Source organism: Medicago sativa, chromosome 3 (assembly GCF_051527215.1).
Source record: "Medicago sativa cultivar Bolivia chromosome 3, Bolivia_mono, whole genome shotgun sequence".
Classification (NCBI taxonomy): Eukaryota; Viridiplantae; Streptophyta; class Magnoliopsida; order Fabales; family Fabaceae; genus Medicago; species Medicago sativa.
Window position 1 is genome coordinate 6,829,003 of NC_140751.1, and position 26,185 is coordinate 6,855,187.

General features: G+C 32.0%; 1 protein-coding gene and 1 pseudogene across 2 annotated transcripts; one reads left to right on the forward strand and one right to left on the reverse strand.

Annotated features, from left to right (window-relative positions):
- Positions 1–5,843: 5,843 nt before the first annotated feature.
- On the forward strand, positions 5,844–8,464 carry LOC146935284 (berberine bridge enzyme-like 22; annotated as a pseudogene).
- Positions 8,465–9,151: 687 nt separating this feature from the next.
- On the reverse strand, positions 9,152–15,526 carry LOC146935285 (high mobility group B protein 10-like). Of its 2 annotated transcripts, none has more exons than XM_085750466.1 (7): positions 14,658–15,526; positions 12,671–12,749; positions 12,284–12,443; positions 12,125–12,202; positions 10,929–11,093; positions 10,732–10,798; positions 9,152–9,493 (listed from the first exon to the last, which is right to left on the reverse strand). In XM_085750466.1, the coding sequence occupies exons 1-6, from the start codon at positions 14,840–14,842 to the stop codon at positions 10,749–10,751; spliced, it is 717 nt and encodes a 238-aa protein (XP_085606592.1). In that variant the 5' UTR covers positions 14,843–15,526; the 3' UTR covers positions 9,152–9,493; positions 10,732–10,748. The 2 variants fall into 2 exon arrangements, with proteins under 2 accessions (XP_085606592.1, XP_085606593.1); XM_085750467.1 differs by lacking the exon at positions 14,658–15,526 and adding an exon at positions 13,513–13,776.
- Between the last annotated feature and the right edge of the window lie 10,659 nt (positions 15,527–26,185).

The following is a 26,185-nucleotide window of genomic DNA, read 5'->3' on the forward strand; positions in this document are numbered from 1 at the left end:
GTGATCTATTTGGTGTAAATGACCCGTATTCCTAAGAAGAAAAAACCTAGATAGTTGCAAGTAATTTTCGACCTATTTCATTGTGTAATGTGATTTTTAAAATTATTACAGAAACAATTGCAAATAGGTCCTCCCTGACTGATTGGTGAATTCCAAAGCGCTTTTCTTCCTGGAAGATTGATTACCGATAATGCTCTTCTAGCTTTTGAATATTTCCATTACATCAGAAAAAAGAAGGGTACAAAGGGGTGTAATGTGGGGTCAAAGTTGGATATGTCTAAAGCGAATGACCAAATAGAATGAGATTCTCTTACCGTAGTAATGAATGCGATGGGTTTTAATAAAAAAATGACAGTCACTTATCTATATAAATGTATCTCATCGGTCTCTTTCTCTTGAAAAGTAGGTACTTCGAAAAAGAAATTTTCTTGGAGCCTCAATTTGATATAATATCCAACCTATGCTTGGAGGAGTATCCTTTAGGCAATAGTAGAGATCATTGATAGATCACATTTTTAGAGGGTGGATAAGCAAGCATGGTAGTTTCTCAGTAACCGATATAGTGATTTGGCTTCTAATATATCTGTAAGAAAGAAACAATGATCATGAAGTGTGGGAAAATTTATGGAAGATCAAAACAATTCCACTACACATTCATCACATTTTGAGAATTTTGCATGACAAAATTTCATTCCGAAATTGGCTTGCATCAGTGATCAAAAGTTTGGAACAAGAGGTACTAAAACTAATATTTGCCTTCTAAGGTTTGGAACTAGGGTAATATCCAAATGTCTTTTTTTTTTCTTTTCCGTCCATTATGCTCTCTTGACTTTTCTTGAGTGAATTTTAGATTAATTTTTTTTATTTGATCTATTGAAATATGTCCTAAAGTTTTCATTGCGTCATTACGTACAATTGTAATCTTTTTTTGGAAGGATGTTTGGAAGCAAAAGTACTTAACTGTGAAAAGCTTTAAATCAAACATTTCCCTATTATTGACAAAGTGGGCAATGTTAACGGGACATTTGTTGAAATAGAGTCAATTACAAAATCTTTTATAGATCAACCGATCTAAAACCTTTTATGTTAGGTAATTACTCTAAACCCTCCAAACTTCAAATCTTCTTCAAATTGATTCTTTCAAAGTCTACGAATCTCAAGCAATTTCATGCAATGCTTCAAAGTTCTTGTACAATAATTATTCAATGCTATGAACGTTGCTTCAATTCCCTTCAACTTTGATGTCCTGAGAGACAACCTCCACAATTACCTTTGAAGTTGAAAAGAAACTCTACTTTTACTTTAGATCCTTGACCGAAACCAGTTGTTACAAAAATCAATGACACCCCATCACATTATATCTAAATTCCTACTATGATCCATGAAAAAGTGTTTAAGCAAGAGATTGTAGAGAGAGAGGGGATTTGAGAGAGTGTTTATAAAATTGATTTAGTAAATGAAAAGGCAAGTATAGGTAAGTATATATATAGTTGAGAGAGATACCAACAAGTTTGAGCAAACAATAAATAGAAAACTCGCATTTGATTCGATTCATTGTTTTATTGATTTAATTTGAATCATTAGTGCAAATTTGAAATATTGGTAACGATGTAGATTGATCTTGATATGATGCACATGAACAATGACTCGAATCATTGACCTACCGATGTAGATTGATTTGATGCACATATGAACAATGACTCGAATTATTGATCTACAAATGAAGATTGATTAGAATCACCATAATTTTAATTTGTAAAGGTGCTTTACAAAAATTAAAAGGCGTTGTTCAAAACAATATATATATATATATATATATATATATATATATATATATATATATATTCACTTTTTTATTGGTGAAAATCTTTGGTTTAATAGCGCATATTTCTAACATTTCTTTCCAACTTGTGCTTAGAGAGGACAATTGTTGCATGAATTTCTTTGCAAGTTCGGATGCTCTTCAAGGTTAGTGTTCTTAATTTTTTGTCTTCCTTTCCTTTGTCATTCTACAAAAAAAAAAAAAAAACTAAAAAAATAAATGTATATTTATTTCAAGATTATTTTTGAATTTATATATTTAAAAAAATTCATGAAGTAATAATAATCTCCCATTAATATTTTTAATTTGTTTGCTTCTTTTCCCTTTCTCTCTTGTGACCCTAGTTTCTTCTCCTTCATCCATAAAAGAGGGTGATTTATGGTCAATTTTTTTTACCCAAAATCACTCCTCTAACTCGTTTTTCTCTTTTCCTTTTATTTAAATATGTGATCTTCACATCTATTTCATTTTTCGATTTTTGGATTTCGTCGTCTTAGTAAGGCGTTGGTTTATTCGTCGTCATTGTGTGGCGTTGTTTGTTTTTCTTTTTTCGTTTAGGTATTTGTTTAGTTCAGATTGTCATGAGTTTTGATCCAGTGAAGATTGGCAATGACTTTAGCGTCGTCCACGTTGCAAATCCGGAGACATGGGTATTCCGGAGACTTGAATATAGTCATATGTGTAGGCTTTTGTACTTTGTCGTTTTATGCTATTAACATGGATGTTTCGCATATTCATCCTTTTTGTTTTTAGCGAATTTGCATTGTATCGATGTACTTTATCAATTTGAATGAATGAATATCATTTATTTTTGTCAAAAAAAACAATAATCTCCCATTAATAAAATTTATTTTATATTTATAAAATTGATTAACCCAATTTATTTTTAAACATTTGAATATTAGTAATAGGTACACTATTATTATGCAACAAAATTAAGAGACTCTTATTTGCCAATAGTAATATAACCTTCTTATTTTATTTTGGTCAAAATATAACATTCTTTTCTTTCAAAATACAGAGACTAAAAGTACAACATGTGGTTGCCTAATACTTACTAAAGATAAAGTTGTTGCACTATCATAAGTCTATAGCTTCAACTTTTTTCTATTGAAAAGTTTTACCGTTGTAATGCTTAAAAAATGCAACAACAAAAAAAATTAATACAATTTGTTGATTTTAACTTACAATATTCATTATTTCTATAAAAATAAAATAAAAAAGTCTACAATATAAAGAAAAAAGTCACATATAAGTGGGGTATTGGTGCTGTGGTGAGAGATAATGAAGGTGTTGTCGTTGGTGCTAGTTGCTGGCAAGTCTTTTCATCACCAGATTCAGAGGTTGCAGAAGTTTTAGCTATGCGGAAGGGTTTGGAATTTGCAAAAGACGTGTCTTTTCTGAATCTTATAGCAGAATCAGATGCTTCTAATGTGGTTTTAGCGTTGAATGCTCACCAACAATCTCCAAACTATGTTGGATCAATTATTCGAGATTGTATTAGTTTTAAGGGTAGTTTTCGTAACTTAAATTTTTCGCATGTTAGGCGTGAAGCCAACCAATGTGCTCATTATTTAGCAAAATATGCTCTTAAGAATTTAGATTGCATATGGATTGATGAAACTCCGCCTTGTATTTCTGCAGTCTCGGCATTTGATTTATTGTCAGACTTTCATTAATGAAATTGTCTTTAATGTCAAAAAAAAAAAAAAAAGTCACATATAAGTACTACGTGGATCATCCACATATTCTAACAATGGATCATCAACATAACCTCTCAAGATATTTTAACAATTGAGAGATCCAAATCCATTATAAAATAAAAACAGGAAATGTCCCATAACAATTACGTGTACCTTGCAACCTTTGCTAGTTCAAAAAGATAAAAAAGAAAAAAATCATGTTATCGACACAATTTTTTGTCTTACTCATGAACAAGATAGCCAACAACACACAAATATTGTGTTAAACCGAATAATAATATGAACCTAACATAACGAATTTATGAAAACAAAGGCTGAGATTCGCTAGGGATGCCGAAGCATGGGATGCAAATTAAAGGACAAAAAGCCGTTATTTTTTCTCTGCTTTGGAAATATAACTGCCACCCTTTCTCAATTTTTGTGGTGTTATGGACACAAAGACAATAGCTTAATAACAATCACTCTCTTTTGTCAAAAAAAAAAAAAAAAATCACTCTAGTATCTCTATATTTTAATTTTTTTTAGTAGTCTAGTGATTAGATTGACATACTCTTTGTGTGGCGAAGTGAAAAGTCTCAGATTCAAATACATACTCTTGTATTTTGTCTACTTCGAACGTTGTTACACAGACATAACTTTGCCCTCCTAATACTCTCACAATTTGATGTATCTATGTGACCGTAATGTGCTCTTGAGATGACATGTTTTGTGGTAAGATCATTGTTGGTTATTATCATTCGTGGAACCCTTCCATCAGAAAATTTAAGTTATTTCAACTAAGTTATTTCTATCTTTTTAAGTGACCAACTATGTTTCATTTGGTAGGAATGTAACGGGTCGCTTTGGATTGGTTTTTAAGAGAAATAAATCCAAACTAATCAAAAATAGTTGGTTTGGTCCGAGTTTCGTTATTTTTTCTTGCAAAATTCAAACCAAATCAAGCTGATAAAGAATGAGATGGTTTGACTTTGTTCAACCGGGTTGATATTTTTAAAAATTTAAGAAACTTATTTTAAATAATCTATAAAAAAATTTATTTGTTAATTAAACATTATAGATTTTTTATACTATTAATTCAAGTAATTAATTGTATAAAAATGTGTGTAGAATATTATTACGTAATTTGGTCCATATAACTGACTCCATTTAGTGGGATAAGGCTTGATTGTTGTTGTTGTATACTATTATTCAAGTAAATAAGTGAAAATAAAGATATATTATATAATGCTTAAAAATTATATGAACACAACATATTTTTTAAGATAATACTATGAATATAGTTTAATATGAAAGAAATAATAATAATAAGTGACCTAAGTGAAAGTTTCGCGTCTTGTCGCGGTGTTCGTTTAGTTCCTATTGAAAGATCGACATCAGTCAATATCAAATTCAACCAATGGTTTGGGCATCAACGTTGCAGATCCGGAAACATGTGAATTTCGGTGACTTGGTTTTATCATATTATTTGTAGGCATTTTGCCGTTTTGTGCTATTAACTTAGGTGTTGTTAGTTTGATCGCAGATTCATCATTTACGTTTTTAGCGATGTTTGTATCTGATGTACTCTATCGATTTGAATGAATCGTTTTGTTTTTGTCAAAAAAAAAAGAAGTTAAAGTTGTCGATGATCGGTTTAGGTTGTAGGTGATCGGTTTGAATGACGTAAAATCGATGCTCAAACCGATAGAGGTCGGATTTGATTGGTTTGTTTCAATTTAAACCCAAACATTGAATAAAACCGAAGTAAAATGGTTATTTGGATCATTGGTGTGGTTCTTATACCCTGCCATTTGGTTCTTAATACAAGAAGAAACAACAAAAATCATAAAAACGAAAGAGACTTTTTTTTTTAATAAGACCAGAAGACTTATTCAATACAATCATTTAAAAAGTTTGTACTAAAATAACCTTCACATTAAATGTTTTCATATTCACAAATATAAACATTAATTGCATTTTTTTCGTTAACCAGATATCCTCCGCGCGCAACTGCAGAGATTAATCCCTCGAGTCTTGTAGGACCTAAATGGCGGCAAATTCTTCGTAAAAGTTTTAACGATGTTACATGCTCAAGGTTGGATTCGAACCTAGAACCTTAATTAAGTTAGAAGAGACCTGCACAATCACATTTAAGCACTCTTTGATACATTAATTGCATTTTTATTAAATACAAAAGAGTACAAAATTTAGTTGAGCAATAATTATACCTTAAAATTTGCATTTTTTTAATATTTGAGAGGGAAAAAGTATTATATAAAGGACAAAAGAGAGTATGATGCATGACTCAAATCACCTCAAGGTAGGGAAGAAAAACACAGATGGATTATCTAGTAGTGTTTCTGTTTCTATATCTTTCAATCTCTTGTGCTTCTTCAACTTCAGTTGAGGAGAGTTTCATGCAGTGCATGTCAAACATAGTTAGTAGCTATTCTGAATCCACTCAAAAAACAGTGTTTATCAACTCACCCTTGTATCCACAAGTATTGGAATCATTGAAACAAAATCCAAGATGGGTGAACTCATCAAGCAAACCTCTTCTCATTATGACACCTTCCCATGAATCAGAAATTCAAGCAGCCATACTATGCAGCAAAGAGATTGGTTTACAGATGAGAGTGGTTAGTGGTGGCCATGATTATGAAGGACTATCTTATCTTTGTAAGACACCCTTTATCATGATTGATCTCATCAACATCCGTTCGATTGACATTAATCTTGCAAATGAATCTGCTTGGATTCAGGCTGGTGCAACATTAGGTGAACTTTACTACAAAATTTCCAAAGCAAGTAAAGTTCATGGATTCCCCTCAGGTGAATTAGTTTGACTTTTTAAGACTATCTACTAGCACAAGCAAATTATAAGACGGTCTGAGAGAGCTTGTGAGAATAGCTTATGACATGTTCGTAAGCTATTTTACGCTTATTTATTATATAAGCTCTCTAAGATTGCTTGTGAAAAAAGCTTATAACTTTTGTGAAAATAGTCTAGACTTTATTTTATCTTGTTATAAAAACTACTTATTTATAAGCGCTTAATTAAGTTGTTTTTCCAAACAGGGTTGTGTCCGAGCGTTGGAATAGGCGGTCACATCAGTGGAGGTGGATTTGGTACCTTGTTTAGGAAACATGGTCTAGCAGCAGACCATGTTGTTGATGCTTACCTTATAGATGTAAATGGAAGGATTCTTAATAGAAAATCAATGGGAGAAGATGTTTTTTGGGCCATAAGAGGAGGTAGTGCTGCTAGTTTTGGAGTCATTCTTGCATGGAAGATAAGGTTGGTTAGAGTTCCACCTATTGTTACAGTGTTCACCATTCATAAAATTCTGGAAGAAGGAGCCACAAAACTCATTCATAGATGGCAACACATAGCAGATAAATTGCATAAAGATCTTCTAATTAGAATAGTTGCTCAAACTAATGGTGCAAATTCAATAACAATACAAACCATGTTTAATTCTCTCTTCCTTGGAAGAAAAGAAAACTTAATCAGAATAATGAATGAGAGTTTCCCTGAATTAGGGTTGCAAGACAAAGACTGCATTGAAATGAGTTGGATTCAATCAGTTTTGTATTTTGCAGGATTCAACAAATATGATCCTATAGAACTCTTGCTTAACAGAACTGTAGCCTACAAAAGCCCATTCAAAGCCAAATCTGACTATGTAAAAGAGCCTATACCAGAAGCTGGTTTAGAAGGTATTTGGAAAATGCTTCTAAAAGAAGACACATTAGCATTACTTATAATGGAACCATATGGTGGAAGAATGAGTGAAATTTCAGAATCTGAAATCCCTTTTCCACACAGAAAAGGAAACTTGTACAACATACAATACATGGTCAAGTGGGAAGTGAATAGCATTGAAGAGTCCAACAAACATATAAAGTGGATGAAAAAACTTTATAAATACATGACTCCTTATGTTTCAAAGTCTCCAAGGGCTGCATATTACAACTATAGGGATCTTGATATAGGAAGGAACAAGCATTTTAACACAAGCTACTCAGAAGCAAGTGTTTGGGGCATCAAGTACTTTAAGGGAAACTTTAAGCGATTGGCACAAATTAAGACAAAATTTGATCCCCAAAACTTTTTCAGGAATGAGCAGAGTATTCCTCTACTAAATGTCATTACTCCTTCACATAGAGGTGGTGGAATTAATTAGGAGCACCTAGAACCTTTGTGCAATGTTTTAATATAACTCTTGCTTGATAAACAAGTAAATTAAGCGCTTACATTATTTTCTGTTATAATGTTCGTGCTTATGTATAAGTTATTTCGATAGCAGCAAAAGATAAAATAAAATCAAACTATTTTCATAACCAGTCCTGGAGAGCTTACGAAAATAAGTTCAATAGGCTTATGTACATGTCATAACATAAGTTGTTTCCATAAACCTTCACAAACAGTTTCACATGTGCTTATGCTAGTTGGTAAGCTCAAATAAATCAATCTAATTTGACCCATTGAGTTATATGTGGATAAAAACTATATACCTAGTATATTCCTACAACATCTATCATATATTAATCTTCTGCTATGCTTTTGTAATAAACCCAAGCCAGAAGAATTTACTGCCTCTAAAGCCTTTTCGTAAGATCATAGAGAATCCAAATTATATGCCCTTTTTAAATAGCTAAATGAATGATATAAAGCTTTGATTTGGTCTTGCCGACTCTGGTCATCTACAAGGTAATAAACTATTCAAAGCAACTTATGTACGAGGGGACCTCAACTAGTGTGAGGACATAGACTGGAGCCACAAAAGATTTTTCCACTATAGTGGGACCCCTAAAGGTCAATTTTAAGCTCTTTCTTTTTACAATAGTTTTGAACATACCTACGAAACACATTGAAAAGCCAACATTGAGATGAATGCTTTTTGTAGATGATATGGTCCTACTTGAAGAGTCGAGAGAGAAATTAAATGGGAGATGAGAGGTTTGGAGATAAGTCTAAGAAGCGTATGGCTTCCGTCGTAGAAGCAAGATAGGGTATATTGAATAAAACTTAGCAAAAGGCAACATTTCCATCCTAGATTTGAAAGTTTGTGATAATCTCATTCCACGGCTTACACAACTTAAATATCTTGAGTCTAAAGTGTAAAATGGCAGTCTCGGGTGGCTAAAATGGAGGATCCTCCGAGGTGTTTTATGTGATAATAGCGCTCAAATTGAAGAGAAAATGTTATGTACGTTGTAACACTGACTATATTTTATGGTACAGAGCGTTGATCGGTAAAAAAAAAAAAAAAAAAACTTACCCTAGAATAAAACAAGCATTGCACGAATGAGATTATTGTGTTGAATGTCTAGTAATACTAGACAAAATAGGATAAAAAAAATGACAGTATTAGAGAGTTGAGGTAACATCTATCTGGTAAGACTCGACTTAGGGAGAACCTGTGAATTCTGTAGTAAAAAGAAAAACATCAAATGAAGGGTAGTAAAATCCTAAGAGGCAAAGGAAGATCTAGAAAAAGTGTGAGAGACTATTAAGAACGACCTAGATATTAATGAGTTGGATTGGGATGTATATATATGGCATATTATTGCGATGTCTATTGATCAATGTAGTTGACCCTAAAGGCTGGTTGTTGTTCTTAAAAATTTTAACAAGAAATGATAGTACTAACAAACCTTGAATTATAATCCATAGCTTATCATGTGCTAAGACAGACAACCATTCACTGATCTAAGAAAAACTACAACAAAGTGAACTACTACAACATGTATTGCAAAATCATTCGCCGCCATAATTTACACCACATGTCAAAAAGCTACCCTTCTAAGCTATCAGTTTTCTCATGGGGAAATTCTCTGTATAAAAAAGATGAAATAAAATCAAAGAACAAAAGGTTTGAGGATTCCATATAAGAGTCCATTGAGGAGCTGAACCGTTGGATTTGTACTTCAACATTTCAACCCTATATCTTTCTTTACCTCTCAACCTTTTCTCCTGATAAACCTGCATTAAATTAACAAAAAATGGTACAAAATAGTCTAAGATAAATAATACTAAAATATAAGTTCTAACAGATAAGAGCAGCTTCATGACTTTGTTCTGTTTTTGACATGCAAATATGTATTTTGATTCTGTAGTTTGCATGCAACTTTTTCTCTAAAAAATTGAGTTTAATTTATATGCATTGTGAGTCTAAAAAATGTAAACACATGTATCCAATCACATCTCACCACATAGATAATTATAAAGACATTTTAGAAACTAACATCGCACAAAGTGGCATAATGATGAGATATGAATGGATACATGTGAACAATTTTACACTGACACAACATACTAATTAAATCGAAGAAAAAATTATAACTACAAGTGTATCCTTACTATTACAGCCCTATTTTCATATAAAACTAAGAAGCCATTTTTTCATAAGTAGAATTTGAAAGTGGTTATTTATCATAAATAACCTCCTAATATTTCTTGACGTAGGTCGTAGACTATTTCTACAGGGGAACCTCTTAAGAAGCCAGTAGAAAAATAGTTAGGTCTATATACACTGTAAAGCCTGTGGGAGCAATCTCAAATGTTGAAAAGACAACTAGAAAAGGGCCTGCTACTTTATAATCTTGTATAGACCTTAACATCCTTCCTTTCACACACTCTGACAACAAATCTATAAATGTTTTAAGGAATTCAATGAATCCAACTTTTGGATTCATTAGATCACAAATGACAAGGAACATCAAGGCAGTTTCGCAAATGACAGGCTAAGGATTTGTCAAATTTCGCTTTGTTACAAATAATAGATCACTAGGAATCAGTGTTGCCAACCGCGGATAGCAAAAAATGGTAGTTTGATCAAATTCCGCTACGCAGCAGCGCAATAGCTATTTAACAACACTACTTTGTTCCTAGCATAGTTTGCAAATCTGAGAAGAAATGTAATTTTTACAAGATAAACACATCAAGTTATAGAAACTTAAAGTAGAACAATACCATACATATATTACTAATTTTATGAATCTTAATGTAATGTTTGCCTGATTTGTAAGACAAATTAAAGAAATGCCTATGTGCCTGAATAAACTATTCCAGATATACAAATAACCTTTCCTTTTCCTCTATTTCATCGTCATTAAACAAGCCAGAGGAAAATATGTCAGTTACAAAAAGAAAAAGGAATCTGCAGGAGAACAAAAGACAATACTCTGACTACATCAACGGTAAAAAGTGCAAGTCTATACCTGTCTTTCTGGGTCTGTCAGATTCCTCCACGCAAACCCAATTTTCCTACTAATTGCTCCTTGTGGCCTGCAAAATGAGGGCTTTAGCCTGGCATAATTCTCAGCAAAAAAAGAAATTGTAACCACTCCTATTTGATTTCGGTCGATATAATCACATAATGACAATCTAGATTTCTTTCTGTTTTAAATAAGCGTACCTTCAATAGAAGAACCCTTAGATGCATTGCTTGAAACATGATACAGGACACCTTTCAGCTGTTCAGAACCCAGGTCCACCGTAACTATATATCCGCCATCAAATTTCATGTCAATTGTTCCACGCACTGAAGAACCAAGTGTCTGTGCTGGACTAATTGGACTAACTGCATATAATAAAGCAAACCTTTACCACAGATAAATGGAAAGTATATCCACTTACCAACATAGATTAGGACTCTGTTTGGATAAACAACTTAATTAAGCGCTTATAGCATAAGATCTTATTATTTAAGTGTTTATGTATAAGCTACTTCTATTATGAAAGATAAAACAAAGTCAAACTGTTTTCATATAAGCTATTAGCTGTTTTCATTAGGTATCTTGGAGAGTTTAAGGAAAAAAGATGAAAAGAATTTGTGAACATGTCTTAAGTTGTTTCCAATTTCCATAAGCTCTCCCAAACAGTCCCCTATGTGCTTATGGCAGTAAATAATCTTGAATAAGTCAATCCAAAGCTTTATCACACTAGGTGAGGCCAGCTACTTAGATCAAACGAGGTCATAATGTTCTATCATAACTTGTGTTGATAGTAAATCTTTCTCCATAGATTAGATGTACACAAAGCTAAAAAAAAATGGCAAGTCCTAAATTAAAGAAACAAATCATCTAAGAATGGTTATTTGTTTCGCAACTACCAGTTTCAAAATAAAAGAAGCAGATATTTAGTAATATATTATTCCCGTAACAAGAGATAAAAAGAAAAAAAAAATAAAAAAAAAAAAAAACAAAAAGAAATCAATCAAAAAGCATGCTTATTATGTGAAACCATGAATGATGGATGTATAGTCAGTATTATTGGCAAAACAAAGCTGCAGACAATTGTATGTTTACAAGTTTTTAAGCCATGTAACCTGTTAGCTCATTCGGGTTATAGTCTTATTGTCGGTGAGCTTCAGCTTGTACAATTAGTACCAAACACCACATAAAAACATAGAAAAAGAGCCAACCATTCCATCACAAATGATCATTGATCCATGACAAATGTCAGAGGAACAAGACACAAATTATACCCCTATCTCTGCTACTACTATTGTAAGAAGTTAGAGGCATTGCTTTAAGTAAATAGACATATAGATACAAACTAATGTTTGAAGCATCAAGCAATTAATCAGATTTAAATGATTCATTGACTTACCCTGAACAGGTGAATCATTGATAGCAGCACCGTCCGTATTGGTTGTGAAGCTATTGGCAACGTTTCCACTCAAAGCATCTGGATAGAGGAAATTATTGAGTGGTAAAAGATGAAATTTTCAAAACGTAATTAGAGGGAAAAGGTAGTATCTTCACTAACCAGGTGTTGAGGGAGGGACTTGCTTGCGAAAATAATACGCTTGTTCAAAGTGATAAAGCAACGATAGATAGGTCTTGCGCACCATGAATGATGCGCTTGTTATGGTATCTCGGAAGTTGAAGCTCATTATTACCTCCTTCCATTTACGATCTACAATTACCTACATAAATTTAAGAAAAAGATTAGAGGAGTCATTATATAAAAGTTTTATTGAAGAGAAAAATCTCAAGATCATTGAGCTGCATCATACATAAATTCCAAACTGAAAAGCTGTTTTAATCAAAATCAAATCTGCTGAAAACACATAAGAAAGTAAAGGAAACATGTATGTTTCATGAGACAAGGAGACTGTTTTTAGCAATTAGTAGAGAAGTATACAAGGCATACCTTTTCAATACCACCACGAGATGTTACTTCAACGAAGAGGTGATGCAGGTCTAGTGGCTTACCCCCTATAGTAGGAATCCTACACAAACACAAAGGGCAAAACATTATTATTAGGGATCATACATACATTTGAATTGCATCTCAATTTAAAACAAAACTGAACTCAGCGAATATGAATCGCTGTGTGTAGCATTTTTGGACATGAATCCAGATTCATGAAGATGAATCCTAATTCATTAAGATAAATCCTGTTTCACAAGACATGAATCCAGATTCATTAAGATGGATCCTAATTCATTCAGATAACAGCAACCTAAACTTTTTGTAGCCAATCATATTTCTTTTGTCATATGATTTATCACTTGAAAATCTTGAATTATTGTTCGGTTCATATACGATATGTCAACCTATATTTTTTTGTGCATAAAAATATCATATTTTATTGATCATGTATCTTGCAAATTATAATACAACTCGATTCACAGTCCAAAAAATAGGTTTCCGATTCACAATCTGAATCAAATCTGAATCATGATTTGTTAAGAATGGGAATACCATATTATACTATCCAATAAAATACAATTTTTACAATTCATCATCTCAATTAAATTCTCTCTAGCAGCAACTAAGTGATAACTGAGCACACGAGAAAACACAAAAAGCACAAAAGATTACACATCATACAAATGAAATTGACCTAACCCACAAAATCGAAAACTAAGAATTAGCAGAAAAAACACTAAAAAATGGTAACTTTGAACAAAAAGTATACTAGATCGATGAACAAGCTGTGGTACAAAAAGGGCTTTTTTTGTAGTGAAAAAATGAACAAACGCACTTACTCTAATTTGATACCAAGCGAATCATGAAAAGATTGAAGTTTTTCCCAGAAGAGGTTAGCATCACGAACAAGGTCAGAGTAGAGAGCGGTTGGAGGAGGACAAAGGTTTGTGAGTTCAGTCTCACGCGGATTTTGGTTTTGATTCTGGTTACTTGTCATTTTTCTGGATTTTGAACTCAACTCAAATCCACAATACCAAATACTCAATTCCCTTTCTTACAGTAATCTAAAACGATACATACGGTTATAAATGCGCACACACTTTACATACCGCATTTCTTATGATATTTATGTTTTTCGTCCCTGCCATTTAAGCGAATTTTAATTTTAGTTCCTCTGAAAAACAATTTTTCATATTCTACCCACAAAATATCAAATTTCACTTATATCGATCCCTCATTTACACGTGTCAGTAAATAACTATGACATGACATGGATTTGACAATTGTGCAACGGTCACGTGTGCAGGTGATGTTGTCTCACCCTTATTTAGTTGACTCAACATTAAAAATAAATAAAAAGACAATTAAAAGCCCCTTTATGAATCCTAACGTTAACTATTCAAAACCGCCGAATCAGGGATTAGTCCTATCCGGTTCAAAGGGCTGAAGCTGTGGGATACCCGAGTGGACTCATCAAGTGCCAAGGGCTCTTATTTCGGTGGGTTGGAACTCAGGTGAATCCAAGGTATCTAGCCTAGCAATACCGGCATTGTCAATTAAGCTAGGCCTTATGGACAGAGCATTGTATATAAGTTTTGTCCAAAAAAATTCAATTTTTAAATTTCACCAACACAAGCAAATGCTCTCTAGCAGCAATCTATGAAGCACAAATACTTCTCGGATTAGGCGTGTACGTATCGTGTCCGAAACCAACACAACACCAACACATATGATAACATCCAGTTATGTCATTTTCAGAAATTATTATGAGTGTCAATGTGTCGTGTCCGTGTATGTGTGCTTCATAGGCAGCAACTAAGTGATAACTGGGCAAATGAGAAAACACAAAAAGCACACAAATTTACCCATCATACAAACAAAATTGATCTAACCCACAAAATAAAAAACCAAGAATTTGCAGAAAAAACACTAAAAATTGGAAATTGAAACAAACAAAAAAAAAATCAAAGAGAAACATACTTACTTTAATTTGGTACCAAGGGAATCGTGAAAAGATTGAAGCTTTTGTTGGAAGAGATTAGAATCACGAACAAGATCAGAGTAAGGTGCGGTTGGAGGAGGATAAGGGTTTGTGTTTGTGTTTGATTTTGATTCACTCTCACACTGATTTTGATTTGGATTTTGATTTTGATTTTGATTACTTGACATTTTTATTTCAAATTCAAATTGAACTTAGCTCAAATTCACACTACAAAGTACTCAAATTCAATTTCTTACATTAATTAATCTAAAACCATATCATATCATATGGTTTGCTTATAAACACACTTTATATACTGCATCTCATATGATATGATCTATCGGAAAATATATAATGATACGATACGATATGATATTAATCATGAAAAAGAATGATAGTATTATTTATTTTTGAAATAATTTAATGTGAGAAAAAAATATGATATTATTACGTTGATTTTATAAATGTTAAGAAAATACAGTACTATTTTTAATTCATTGAGATTGAGTCTTGCTGAAGAGGTTAGACACTCATAATAAATATCGGCTGAGAGATATAATTATATTTAGTGTCAGACACACCTCAAATATGATTTTACTTCGAGAAGCTTGTTGGAAAAAAACTTTGATTAATAAGTTAAAAATAGATTAAAATAAAATAACAAAAAACATAAATCTTTTTTTTTTTGGATGTAAGGAAAAGAAAAAGATTATGAAAAAACTAGTCAGTTCCGTAGATAAACTTCGAAAAAGGTCCGCCAACATAATAAGATCTGATTATGGAGGAAGAGAAGTTCATATTTTCAAAGTGTCATTATTTGGAGCACCAAATTTGGCTATACAATGAGCACATTCATTTCCTTCCTGTAAGGTGGGAGAGAAGGAAACCAACCAAGGAATAAAGAGCATCCAATGAGAGAAAGAAACTCGATGAGGATGAAAGATCATTTTTTATTATCATCAATCAAATCCAAAGGGGTATGTGAGTTAGATTCCAAAATAATCACATATATAGCCAAGTTCCCAAGTCAATTGAAGGCCCTACCAAATTGCTGAGAGTTCAACAAACATATTAGACATTTTTCCACGAGAGCCAGAAAATCCTTCAATCCAACTGCCATTATTATTTCTCAAAAAACCTCCAAAACCAGCATTACATGAGTTCCCGAAAAAGGAGCCATTTGTGATAACTATGATGTAACCATCTCCATGGGGATACCAACGAACTTGAAGATTGATAGGATGGTTATTAGAGCAACCAAGAGCGTGAACTATGGAAGAGAGAACTATTAACTGAATTCCAAGTATCTTTCCTCATATTTTAAAAAATCTCTCCTGTCATGCTCCTCCAAATCTCCTGCCGAATTACTATGAAAAATGGTCATGCCTTATCCAAAGCATGGTGCATGCTTAAACTAAACATTACAATCATTCGAGAAGAAATCAAAGAGTTTGCATGTCATCCTCAACACTGGCTTTGCATCTATATATAATGTGTCGTATTGTTTGTGAGATGTCTCAAACCTCTTAAAGCATTTGTAGGAAGACTACCTTGCTTCACCAACAAAAAAAATGCTTAAGGTTATTGGTAAATTCCAAATCCACTTCCAACAAATAATCGGCATACTTTATTGATTGGACAAGCAATCAACTCACATGTAGCCCTAACTGACTGAATATATACTACTAGAGGGACTTCTCCAAATAAGCTTATCATCAATATCATGGCCAACATTTATATTGTCGATGTAATCTTGATAGAAAGGATGGGTTGAGTATACAAAATGTTGAAGTTCCAAACCTCATTCTCAACAATATCACAAAGACGAAGATTGGTACCATTGATATGAATATAAGACACGATATTGCAAAGATGAGTATCATTAATACATTTGTCATACCATATAGAAACATGACCTCTACCAACCTTCAGATGAAACTCGTCCCAAGGATCTCCTCCACTTTAGCTATAGCACGCCAAATACAATAATCTCCTTGTTTAAAAGGAGTGTGCAAAATATGACTATCAAACAAGTATTTATTGTCAGCGTTTGAGCCCAAAGCTTTTGTGCTTGATGTAAAATGTCTCACCCAAATATGTTTGTCAAATAATGATGGGACATAAATATAACTCAAAGAAAATGAAAATAAAACGAAAAAGAAAGCAAACTCATAACCTGGTGTTGAGATTCATTTTTAAGAATTGACAAAAGAAATACTCTTTTTTTTTTTGGTGGCCGAGGTTCGAACCCCAAAAGGTTCGAACTCCAAACCTTGCATATTTTATGCATTGTCCATACCAACTGAGTTAAGCTCACGAGGACAAAGAAATACTCATTTTAATTTAAGACTAACTTTTTTACAACGTAACAATTATTGTTGATTTTTTTTACTTCAAAATTATTGTGGGTTGATAAAGATTTGATTCATTTTAAGAGTACTAATTTAGTAAAATATACCTTTTTTTTGTTTTTTTAAACCCTCAAGAATACTACATTTTATTTTTAGGGGAAGTAAATCAAGAGTTTGTCAGAGAGGTAACATTAGAAATCAAACTCATTTCTTCTAAATGATTTATTCTTCGGTGGAGCTCATTAACCACTTGAGGCTAATTACTTGGTTAATAAGCTCTTCATCCTTAACCATCTTAATAATTTATCCAATTTTACATCCAATATCAACATCAAATTTTAACCATTTTAATAATTTATCGTGTTATTTGACAACAATATGTGACACTTAGCAAGTCGGCTCTAGTTTTCTTTCTCGATATGTTCTCTCTTTCATTTTCTTCATTGATGAGGTAGTTTTCGATCAATTGTTTTACCTGAAATCACCTTATCTCCACCTTTTTCTCCTTATTTTAATTTAAATAATTGGATTTCAAATTGATCTAGTTTTTTTCCTTCTTCATGATTTTTTCGTCTGTGTGTGGTGTTGTGTTGTTCGTGGTTGTGGTGTTGCTTGATTGTCTATCTTGTTGCGGTGTTCGTTTGATTCCTATTAAAAGACTGATTTCAGTCAATTATATATTCAACAATCATTTGGACGTCATCATTGTATATATGAATGCATGAGGTCGGACACTTAGATTATATTATACTCCCTCCGTCTCTAAATAATAGTCCGTTAAGATTTATGCACGATTACTAAGAAAATGATTAATTGTGTTGATTTTGATGGTAAAATTAGTATCATTTACTAAAACACCCTTATTAATTGTAGTTAGTTGAGTAGTTAAGTTAGATAAAATTCAATAAATAAGGGTATAATAATGGAAAAAAGTAATAAATGTTGCATTGGTATTCTAAAGTGACAATTATTTTAAGAAAAAGAAAAATGGGTAAAGAGACCATTATTGTGAGACAGAGGGAGTACTATTTGTGAGCATTTTTATGTTGTAAGCTATAAACATGGGTGTTGTTAGCTTGTTTGCGAATTGATCCTTTACATTTTTTGTGATGTTAAATATGTGGTTATTTGTGATGTTAATGCACTCTATCAATTTGAATGAATGAATATCATTTTATTTTTGTTATAAAGAATCCAAATTTAACCTGTTTTTTAAAATTTTCAACGAAAATATCCCAAAAATACGCTTTAGTCGTAGTTAATTTTTGCCTTCTATTTGTATCATTTTTGTTATCTGTTAATTAAAAATGTAAAGGAAATGTACCCAGAAAATATGTGATAAAGAGTATGTTTATATATCCTAAACATTTTTCAATTTACATTCACTACAATTACAAAATACTGGTCAAAAGAAAAACAAACTAAAAAGACAACAAAATGGAGTACATGCTTATGCAAACAATAGAGCTGGACATTGACCACATAAAACAAAAAACATAGTAGCAGATTTTGGTATCCTATGTTGCTCTCTTATAAAAGAGAGGATGGCCTTATTCTTTTGTAAAAAACCACTACATACATTGTTTCACCATCTTTCACTTTGATCTCTTTGATTGTTGCTTACTTGTTTGCTAATATTTTCTTTTTACTATTTTATTTGGTTCTCATCTGAGTGTTCTAGATCTCTTAATTGTTTTGTTCAATTGTAAATTTATACTTCTTATCTCGTATTTGCTTACCTTTTTATTATATTTTTAGGACTTCTATTTTATTCCTTTGTTCTTTAATTTTTTATCGCGTGTTTTATTTTAATTTTTCTAGAATATATTTGTCTTTATTTTTGTGTTGCTTGTTTTGTCTTCTGTTCCTGTTTTTATTTGGCTAGTTTGTGTATGAGTTAAATATATTTTTGGTCCTTATAAAATTTGGAATTTCTAAGTTTAGTCTTACTTAATTTTAATAGCTTTTTTAGTCCCTATAAAGTAATTTACATGTATACTAAAACAAAATTTCTCTAATTATCCTTAAACTCTTAAATTTTTGAACAATTTTTTAGAGACAAGTTTAGAACCTTTTGTTTATATTTCGCTAATCCTTTTACCGTTATGGATTATATTCTAGTTTGAGATTACAAGCTGTTTAGGTAGAAGTAAAACCCCATAAGAAAAAAGATTTTAAATATTCTTGATTTGTTGTATGTTTATACAACCTTTATAAAGAAAGTGGTATTTACAAATATATCCTTAAATAAAATCGTTTGGGCAAAGTTGGTTTTTAATTACGTGTTGGTATGTTTATATCTAAGACCAACACATAATTGAAAGCTAACATTGTCTAGGAGATTTTTCTTATGAATATATTATGTGAATCTTATTTTCTCGCTGGAAGTTATATAAATCTACAATGAAACTGAACTTTCATATGCGTGATAATTTATCATTGATTAGAATGAACTATAATACAGGAAATAAGCTATCACTAATGAGATTGAACTATCTTACACAAGATAAGTTGTCGCTAATAAGATTGAACATTTAAACATTCATGAGATAAGTTGTCATCGATTTACCAATTCAAAATAACTTTCATACATATGATAAGTTGTTATTGTTTAGATTTATCTATCATCATACACGAGACAAGTCTTCAAGAAGAACACATTAAAAAAACATGTTAAAAACAAGTTATAAAACTAGACTCTAACCCGTACGATGTACGGGTTTTGTAGAGTTTCATATATAAGCATCAAAGTGACTATATTATTAATTTTAGAGTTACATTCAAAGTAATAGAAACAATGAAACTAAGTGATGTTTGAGAGTGATCGACATGCAAAATCTCAAAAAAGTAAATTATAACATTAGTTTGCATCAACAAAAATGAACATGGAATGAAAGTCATAAATTAAATTATGTGAAATTAATCAAACATGAAAATAAACACAATAAAAATGAGTGTTAGTGGCTTAAAAAAAAGGCCTTTAAGATTACATATCCATTTTAGAAGAAACTATATTTCAATAAAAATGTTAGTGGTCTAGTGGTAAACAATTTTTCAAAAAAATATATTTAGACCCGCCAAAAAGGGCGGGATTAGGGTTAATTAAGGTTGATTGGAGACTATCTAACATTTATATATATATATATATATATATATATATATATATATATATTAAGATTTTCGTTCCTTTATAAAAATGAAAAAGAGTCGTTAGAATTTTTTATAGAATTTTCCAAGCATGTGATAGTTTTTTGTTTCTTTTGTTTTTAGGGAGGTATGTGATAGTTTTATTTTCACGGGATATACTACGTAATAATTTGATTTATTTTTAATTTAGAAAAATATTGATTTACATTATGTCAACGTGTGGAAAGACGGGCATTCACATAGCCGTTTTTTCGTTTTTTTATTACGCTAACGCATATAGATTATGAACGATATTTTATATAAAAAAGTTTATATAGATTAAAATTATAGGCATAAATATTTATGAATTTCAAATGTAACAAACAAAATTGTTTAAGGTATAGTTTGAATAACAAAAATCTGAAAATCCTCTACTGTTTATAAATATAGTACAAATATATCATTAATAATTGTAACAAAAAAAAATATCACTAATAAGTGTACAACAACTTGATAAAAAAAGTCTATAGAAACAATAGATATATACAAACGATGACACAACATGATAGAAATGAAAAGGAGAAATATTACGGATTGCTGCATCATTTTAGAGGGAATTTGTTAGTTTAAATTGGTGCGCTGCATTTTAGATGGAATTTGTTAGGTTAAATTACTGCTAACCTAATACAGCAAATGAGCGGGAAAATATTAGGTTAAATTGCTGCAGACCTAATAAAATTAATAATTAAGGATGACTATCATTTTAAACAATATTTTTTTTTCCAAAAATGGTAGACTAAAACACAATGAATTGTTTACATATGATTTTTATATTTGAATATTGAAGTTAATTTTCTTCTTCTTTTGTAGCCTTGTTAATTATGTTGTTATATTTTTTTATGAAAATATATTGCATAATACATAAATTCTTGTATGATATCATGTGTGAATTATTTGAATAATCTCAACACCATGTAAATTATTTAAAAATTCTTGTAGAAACATTGAAATTTTGTTCTTGTTCTCGAAATTTCAACAAAGCTATGTTTTCTATTTCTTGCTTTCCTTTCATTCTATTTTTGCTCATCATGGTGAGAAGTGAATAGTTCTCCGATCTTTTGTCTTAGAATTTTGGAATTATGGAAAGTAGTCTGATGATAATTTTTCAATGAATCCATCTCTTTATTTATTATTATGGAACTTCAAACTAATCTAATTCAATTCATTCTTATTGTGCTCAAGAAATATTTTAGGCATCAACTGATGAACCGCAAGGTGCAGTTCGGTGTTTTTTTTTTGGTTACAAAAAGTTTAGGTGGGTTCGGCTTCGGTCACCACCAGGGTCAGGGCACGCCTCCGGGCCCAAATGGCACTTATAGAGGTACTTACAGATCACCCACCAACACTGCCCTCAACTGCCCTCACATCGGCAGAGGGAATCGAACACACAACCTTCTGCAAGGAAGTTGCCCGTTCCTTACCAACTGAGCCAACGTGTGTTTAAACTATAAGATTGAACAAGAGTTTTGAAAATGATCTAAATAGTTTTGAGGTGATATAAGGTAATTGAACTAGATGGATTTTAGTAATATAACAACCTTGAAAATAGGGGGGGTTATATTGGTTTAAAATACATTTATACCTTCAAAATAGGAAATCAGTCAACTTAGTTTACCTCACCTTTAGATTTTGATTTCCATAACAATACGAAGAATTGGGATTTGATTTTCTATTATTGTGATGAAATCCTTAATTCCAAGGTGTTTTTTTTTTGAAGGAATAAATTCATTGCATTTCATTAGCTAAAATATGCCAAATACATGTAGGTACATCATCAATAATATGGGGGCTAGGATTAGACAGGGCTGCCTGAGCTAACTCGTGAGCTACCCTATTTGCTTGCCTCCTGTTGAACTCAACATGAGAGTTCTGAAATCTATCCTCTAGCAGCTGTTTACAAGCAGTTATAATACACCCAAATTCGCTGCTATCATCTAAACTAGAATTGACACAATCAACAACTCTTTTACAATCAAGTACAAAATCAACATTGTTGATTAGAGATCCAATCCAAGGCTGTATGCAAACCAACCGCCTCTCCCACCTCTACATCACAAAGAGGGGCAAACCATTCCGTTCTTGCAAGAACAAATGCACCATCATCGTCTCTAAGGCACATACCCAGACCAACCCTGTTAAGAGAAGTGGAAAAGGATGCATCAATGTTGCATTTATACCTGCCAGGTGTCGGCTTCTTCCAACGATCTTCTTCTAGACTTGTGTTGCGCACCTGTGGTGTGGTATTTTGGTTGTTTCCAAGGTGTTTCTTTTATTGCTTATTTTCTAAAAACTAAAACATAAAATCTCCAAATATCACATATTTTCTAGCTAAACAACTTAGAAAAATACATTTGATATTCAACAAGTCTTTATAGGATCAATACTTATACTTTTATTTTACACTTCTTTTCTAGCTAAACAACTTAGAAAAATACATTTGATATTCAACAAGTCTCTATAGAATCAATACTTATACTTTTATTTTACGATAAAACAACAACATATTTGTAGGATGATCATGTTTTTTGCGCTGATGTTGGGGAATTGTTGATATTAAATTATGAGAAATGCTAGGATCACATCCACTAACACTCTCTTTTAACATACCAAATAAGAATTGGTCATGTGTCCCACTTTTTTATTTCAACTAACTTGAAACCTGTTAAATCATTTAGGGCTGAAAATCATTTATTTTATTTCTAATTATTAAATTATGTTTTAACTTATTATCAGAAATTATGTTTTAACTTTTCATCTCCTTTGCGTAATCTCCCAACACGGTCTTTTTATGTTCTTTCACAAGTTCTCCTATGAAAAAAACGTTCTCCTCTTTCAATCCAAATGGGTATAATGATTGGAGTTTCTTTCTCCTAAAACCCGAATTTGCGGTTTAAATTCCAATTCTCATATTCAGTCTCGATTTTTTTTTCATCACCATGCTTTGAATAAAATAATGATAATAGCAGTGATGGAGTTTAGGATTTGTGGGAAAAAGGAGGAAGACATGGTAATTGACCAAAATTTAAAAAGGGCCAAAGATTATCCAAATAATTTGATGGAATTTATATCAATTTCAACTATCAGGAATGAGCATGTTGTTATGTATTATTATTATTAACATCATTCATTTTTTAGAAGTTAATCTACGGGTTTCATTTCTTAAGAAACTCTCTAATGTAATTTGATTTTAGTTTTTATATAAAGAAAGCCTCCTAAACACAACAACAGCAGCTCTCGTTAAACACCAAACAACAAATGGTAATTCTAACAAGAAAATATCATCAACGTTTCTGGAAATTCCCAAATTAACTTTCCGGAAGGTTTCATCCACTTTCTAGCACGATTGAAGCTGACGGTGAAGAGAGCGGCGAACGCCGGCGTGGAGAGAAAGAACGTCGTCGTGTAGAGAGAAAGAAAAACATAGTTCATCTCAGGGAAAAAATGGAAATTGAAGAAGACCATGTTTCTCACTACCTCTTCTCTCTCTTCTTTTTCTTCTTCTATTTCTCTCTCCAACTGTTAAAATTAAAATTAAATTATTAAAAAAAAAATCAAAATGTTTAGAAACAAGTTGAACAAATTATTTATTGAAATAAAAAAGTGGGATATGTAACAGCCCGATTTTTCGATTAGATTATTTTTATTATTCTTAATTGTGTTATATGTGCTTCTATGTGATTATTTGCCTCTGTGTATATTTTTGGTTAGGAATTGTAGAATTCGGTGTTAGAAGGGTATTTTAGTCATTTTGGACTTAGGGGCATTTTGGTCATTTTGAGAGCAGGGGTAATTTTGTAGTTTTTGCTGAAGGTTATTTTTAGTACTTAGTGAGTGTTATTATTTTACTAAGTGTTGGAGAGTGGGGTAATTATTTAGTTACCGTTAAGTGACCGTTAATGTTATATTTTTACCATTAAGTGAGTAGTAACATTTTGAGGTTAGAATAGAAATGGGTTAGACCCATTAAGACATTGTAAGTTGAGCTCAATTGAGTAGAGTTTATATAAACACTAGATAGTAGTGAAATTGGGCTTTACCAACATTTCATTTCATTTTCACGTTGAGATAGAGATAGAGAGAAGATAAGGGTTCAAGAGGAAGAACAAGAGAAGGGTTGGAGGCTAGAGCTAGGAGAGGAATTCATCATCTAGGAGCTAAATTGAAGCTTGTGTTAGAGATTCTTGGTGCTAGAGGTAAGAGGGTTAGAATTCAACCATAATTCATAACTTTTTCTTTCTTACCCATTTTTGTGAAATTGTTGAATTGAATCTAATTGTTGTAAAATTTGTGCATGATTGTTGTTGTTATGTTTGAGAACGTGATTTACATGATAATTGTATGTTAGTATGTGAATTAACATGTTTAAATGCATAGGTTGTTGGTGCTTTGTGTTCTTGAGCAAGTTTGATGAGAATTGAAGTTGTAGTGTTGAATTGTGCATGAATTTATGTTCAAATGTTGTTGTTGTTATCTTGACATATGTTGTTGTTGGATTGATGCAATGGGTATCATTGAAATGGTGAATTGGTGATGAATATGTTGTTGTTGTTGTTGAAAGTTGTGGAAATTGATGAATTGGTGAATTTTGATGAGATTAAGTTGAATTGTAGTGTCAATGATTTTTAATGAATGAAACAAGTTGATTACGATGAGTTATGGTATAATGATTTTCTGTTTTTGGGTTGTTGTTTGGTAATGAGGAATGGTTTGGGAGAAATCGGGATTTTCATATGAAATTGAGCGTTAACCGTTTTGAAAAATGAGTGTGATGTGAGGTTATGGAAAATGATTTTTGGCATGGTTGAAACTTGAATTTTTCTATACATTATGATAGAGCTAGGTGTTAGGAGAATATAGGCGAAAACGGAATTGAATTTGGGTTAACGGTCGAGATTTTAGGAACGAAATGGCGAAACCGGAAAACCGGGACTGCACAGAACCGCAGCTCAGGACACTGGCTGCTACGCATTTGTGCCTAGGCGCAGGAAGCCATGCCTGAGCGCAGCTTGGCAGCCCCTCATGGGTGCCTGCCTTGTTGTGTTGTGCTGGGGTGCTTTGGGGCCAATTCCGGACTTCCAAAACCGATTCTTTCGATGTTTTCACTATTTTCTAGACTTTCTAAACCTATGGAAACATCAAAAGAATTGAGTTGAACTTGACTCCTTGGATTTATTCAAGCTTATTGTTGATTGTTCAAGGAATGTTCAAGAACGCTGATTTTCTGAAAACTTGTTTTCTCAAAAGAATGAAGTAGGGTTAAGTATTTATGATGTTTATATGACTTCTAAAAATGGTTGTGAATGGTTCCATCAAGTTTGAACTTGTTTTGCTTGGAAATGGAAAATTTTGTGAAAAGTGATAAAGTGAGACGAACTTTGGGTTTTTCATGATTTCGTCACATTTGGCCGGTGAAACGCCAAGGCATCCTCTACTGCACTCATATGTGACCTAGGGGTATGCTTAGTTGAGGCATTGAAACTTGTTCACTCGATTTTGGCTTCAATGCCCAATTATTTTTAACGTTGTGATTTTGAGAGACGAACTTGATTAAAGATGATTTTTGAGAACCAATTGCTTGTGAATCCTTTATGGATAGTCGTTATACTTTATGTGAAGATGATTGGTGATGTATTTATGTGACAACTACATGTTGCGTGATTTTTGGATGTTGTTGGTGATCGTATATATGTTAAGTGGTGGTGAATTGTTGTTGATTGCATATATACAAGTATGGTGATGGTGAGGTGAAGAAAAAAAAAAAGAGAAGAGAAGAGAAGGGTTGCATATATACATTTCACAATAATTGTTGTTGATTGCATATAAACAGACATTGTACTAGAGCAGTCTCAAAGAGTATGCATGTCATCCTCAACAATGGCTCTACATTTTTAACATGTCATTTTGTTTGTGAGATGTCTCAAACCTCTCAAAGCATTTGATGGAAGATAGCCTTTCATCACCAACAACAAAAAAACGCTTAAGGTTCTCTAATAT

Bases quoted from the DNA above. Each gene is read 5' to 3' on its own strand.
- LOC146935285 (XM_085750466.1), bottom strand. From the start codon at position 14,842: ATGTCAAGTAATCAAAATCAAAATCAAAATCCAAATCAAAATCAGTGT. The intron at 12,203-12,283 runs GTTAGTGAAGAT...TCCTCTATCCAG, and splicing joins AGTCCCTCCCTCAACACCTG to ATGCTTTGAGTGGAAACGTT. The intron at 10,799-10,928 runs GTACGCTTATTT...CTCATTTTGCAG, and splicing joins TAAGGGTTCTTCTATTGAAG to GCCACAAGGAGCAATTAGTA.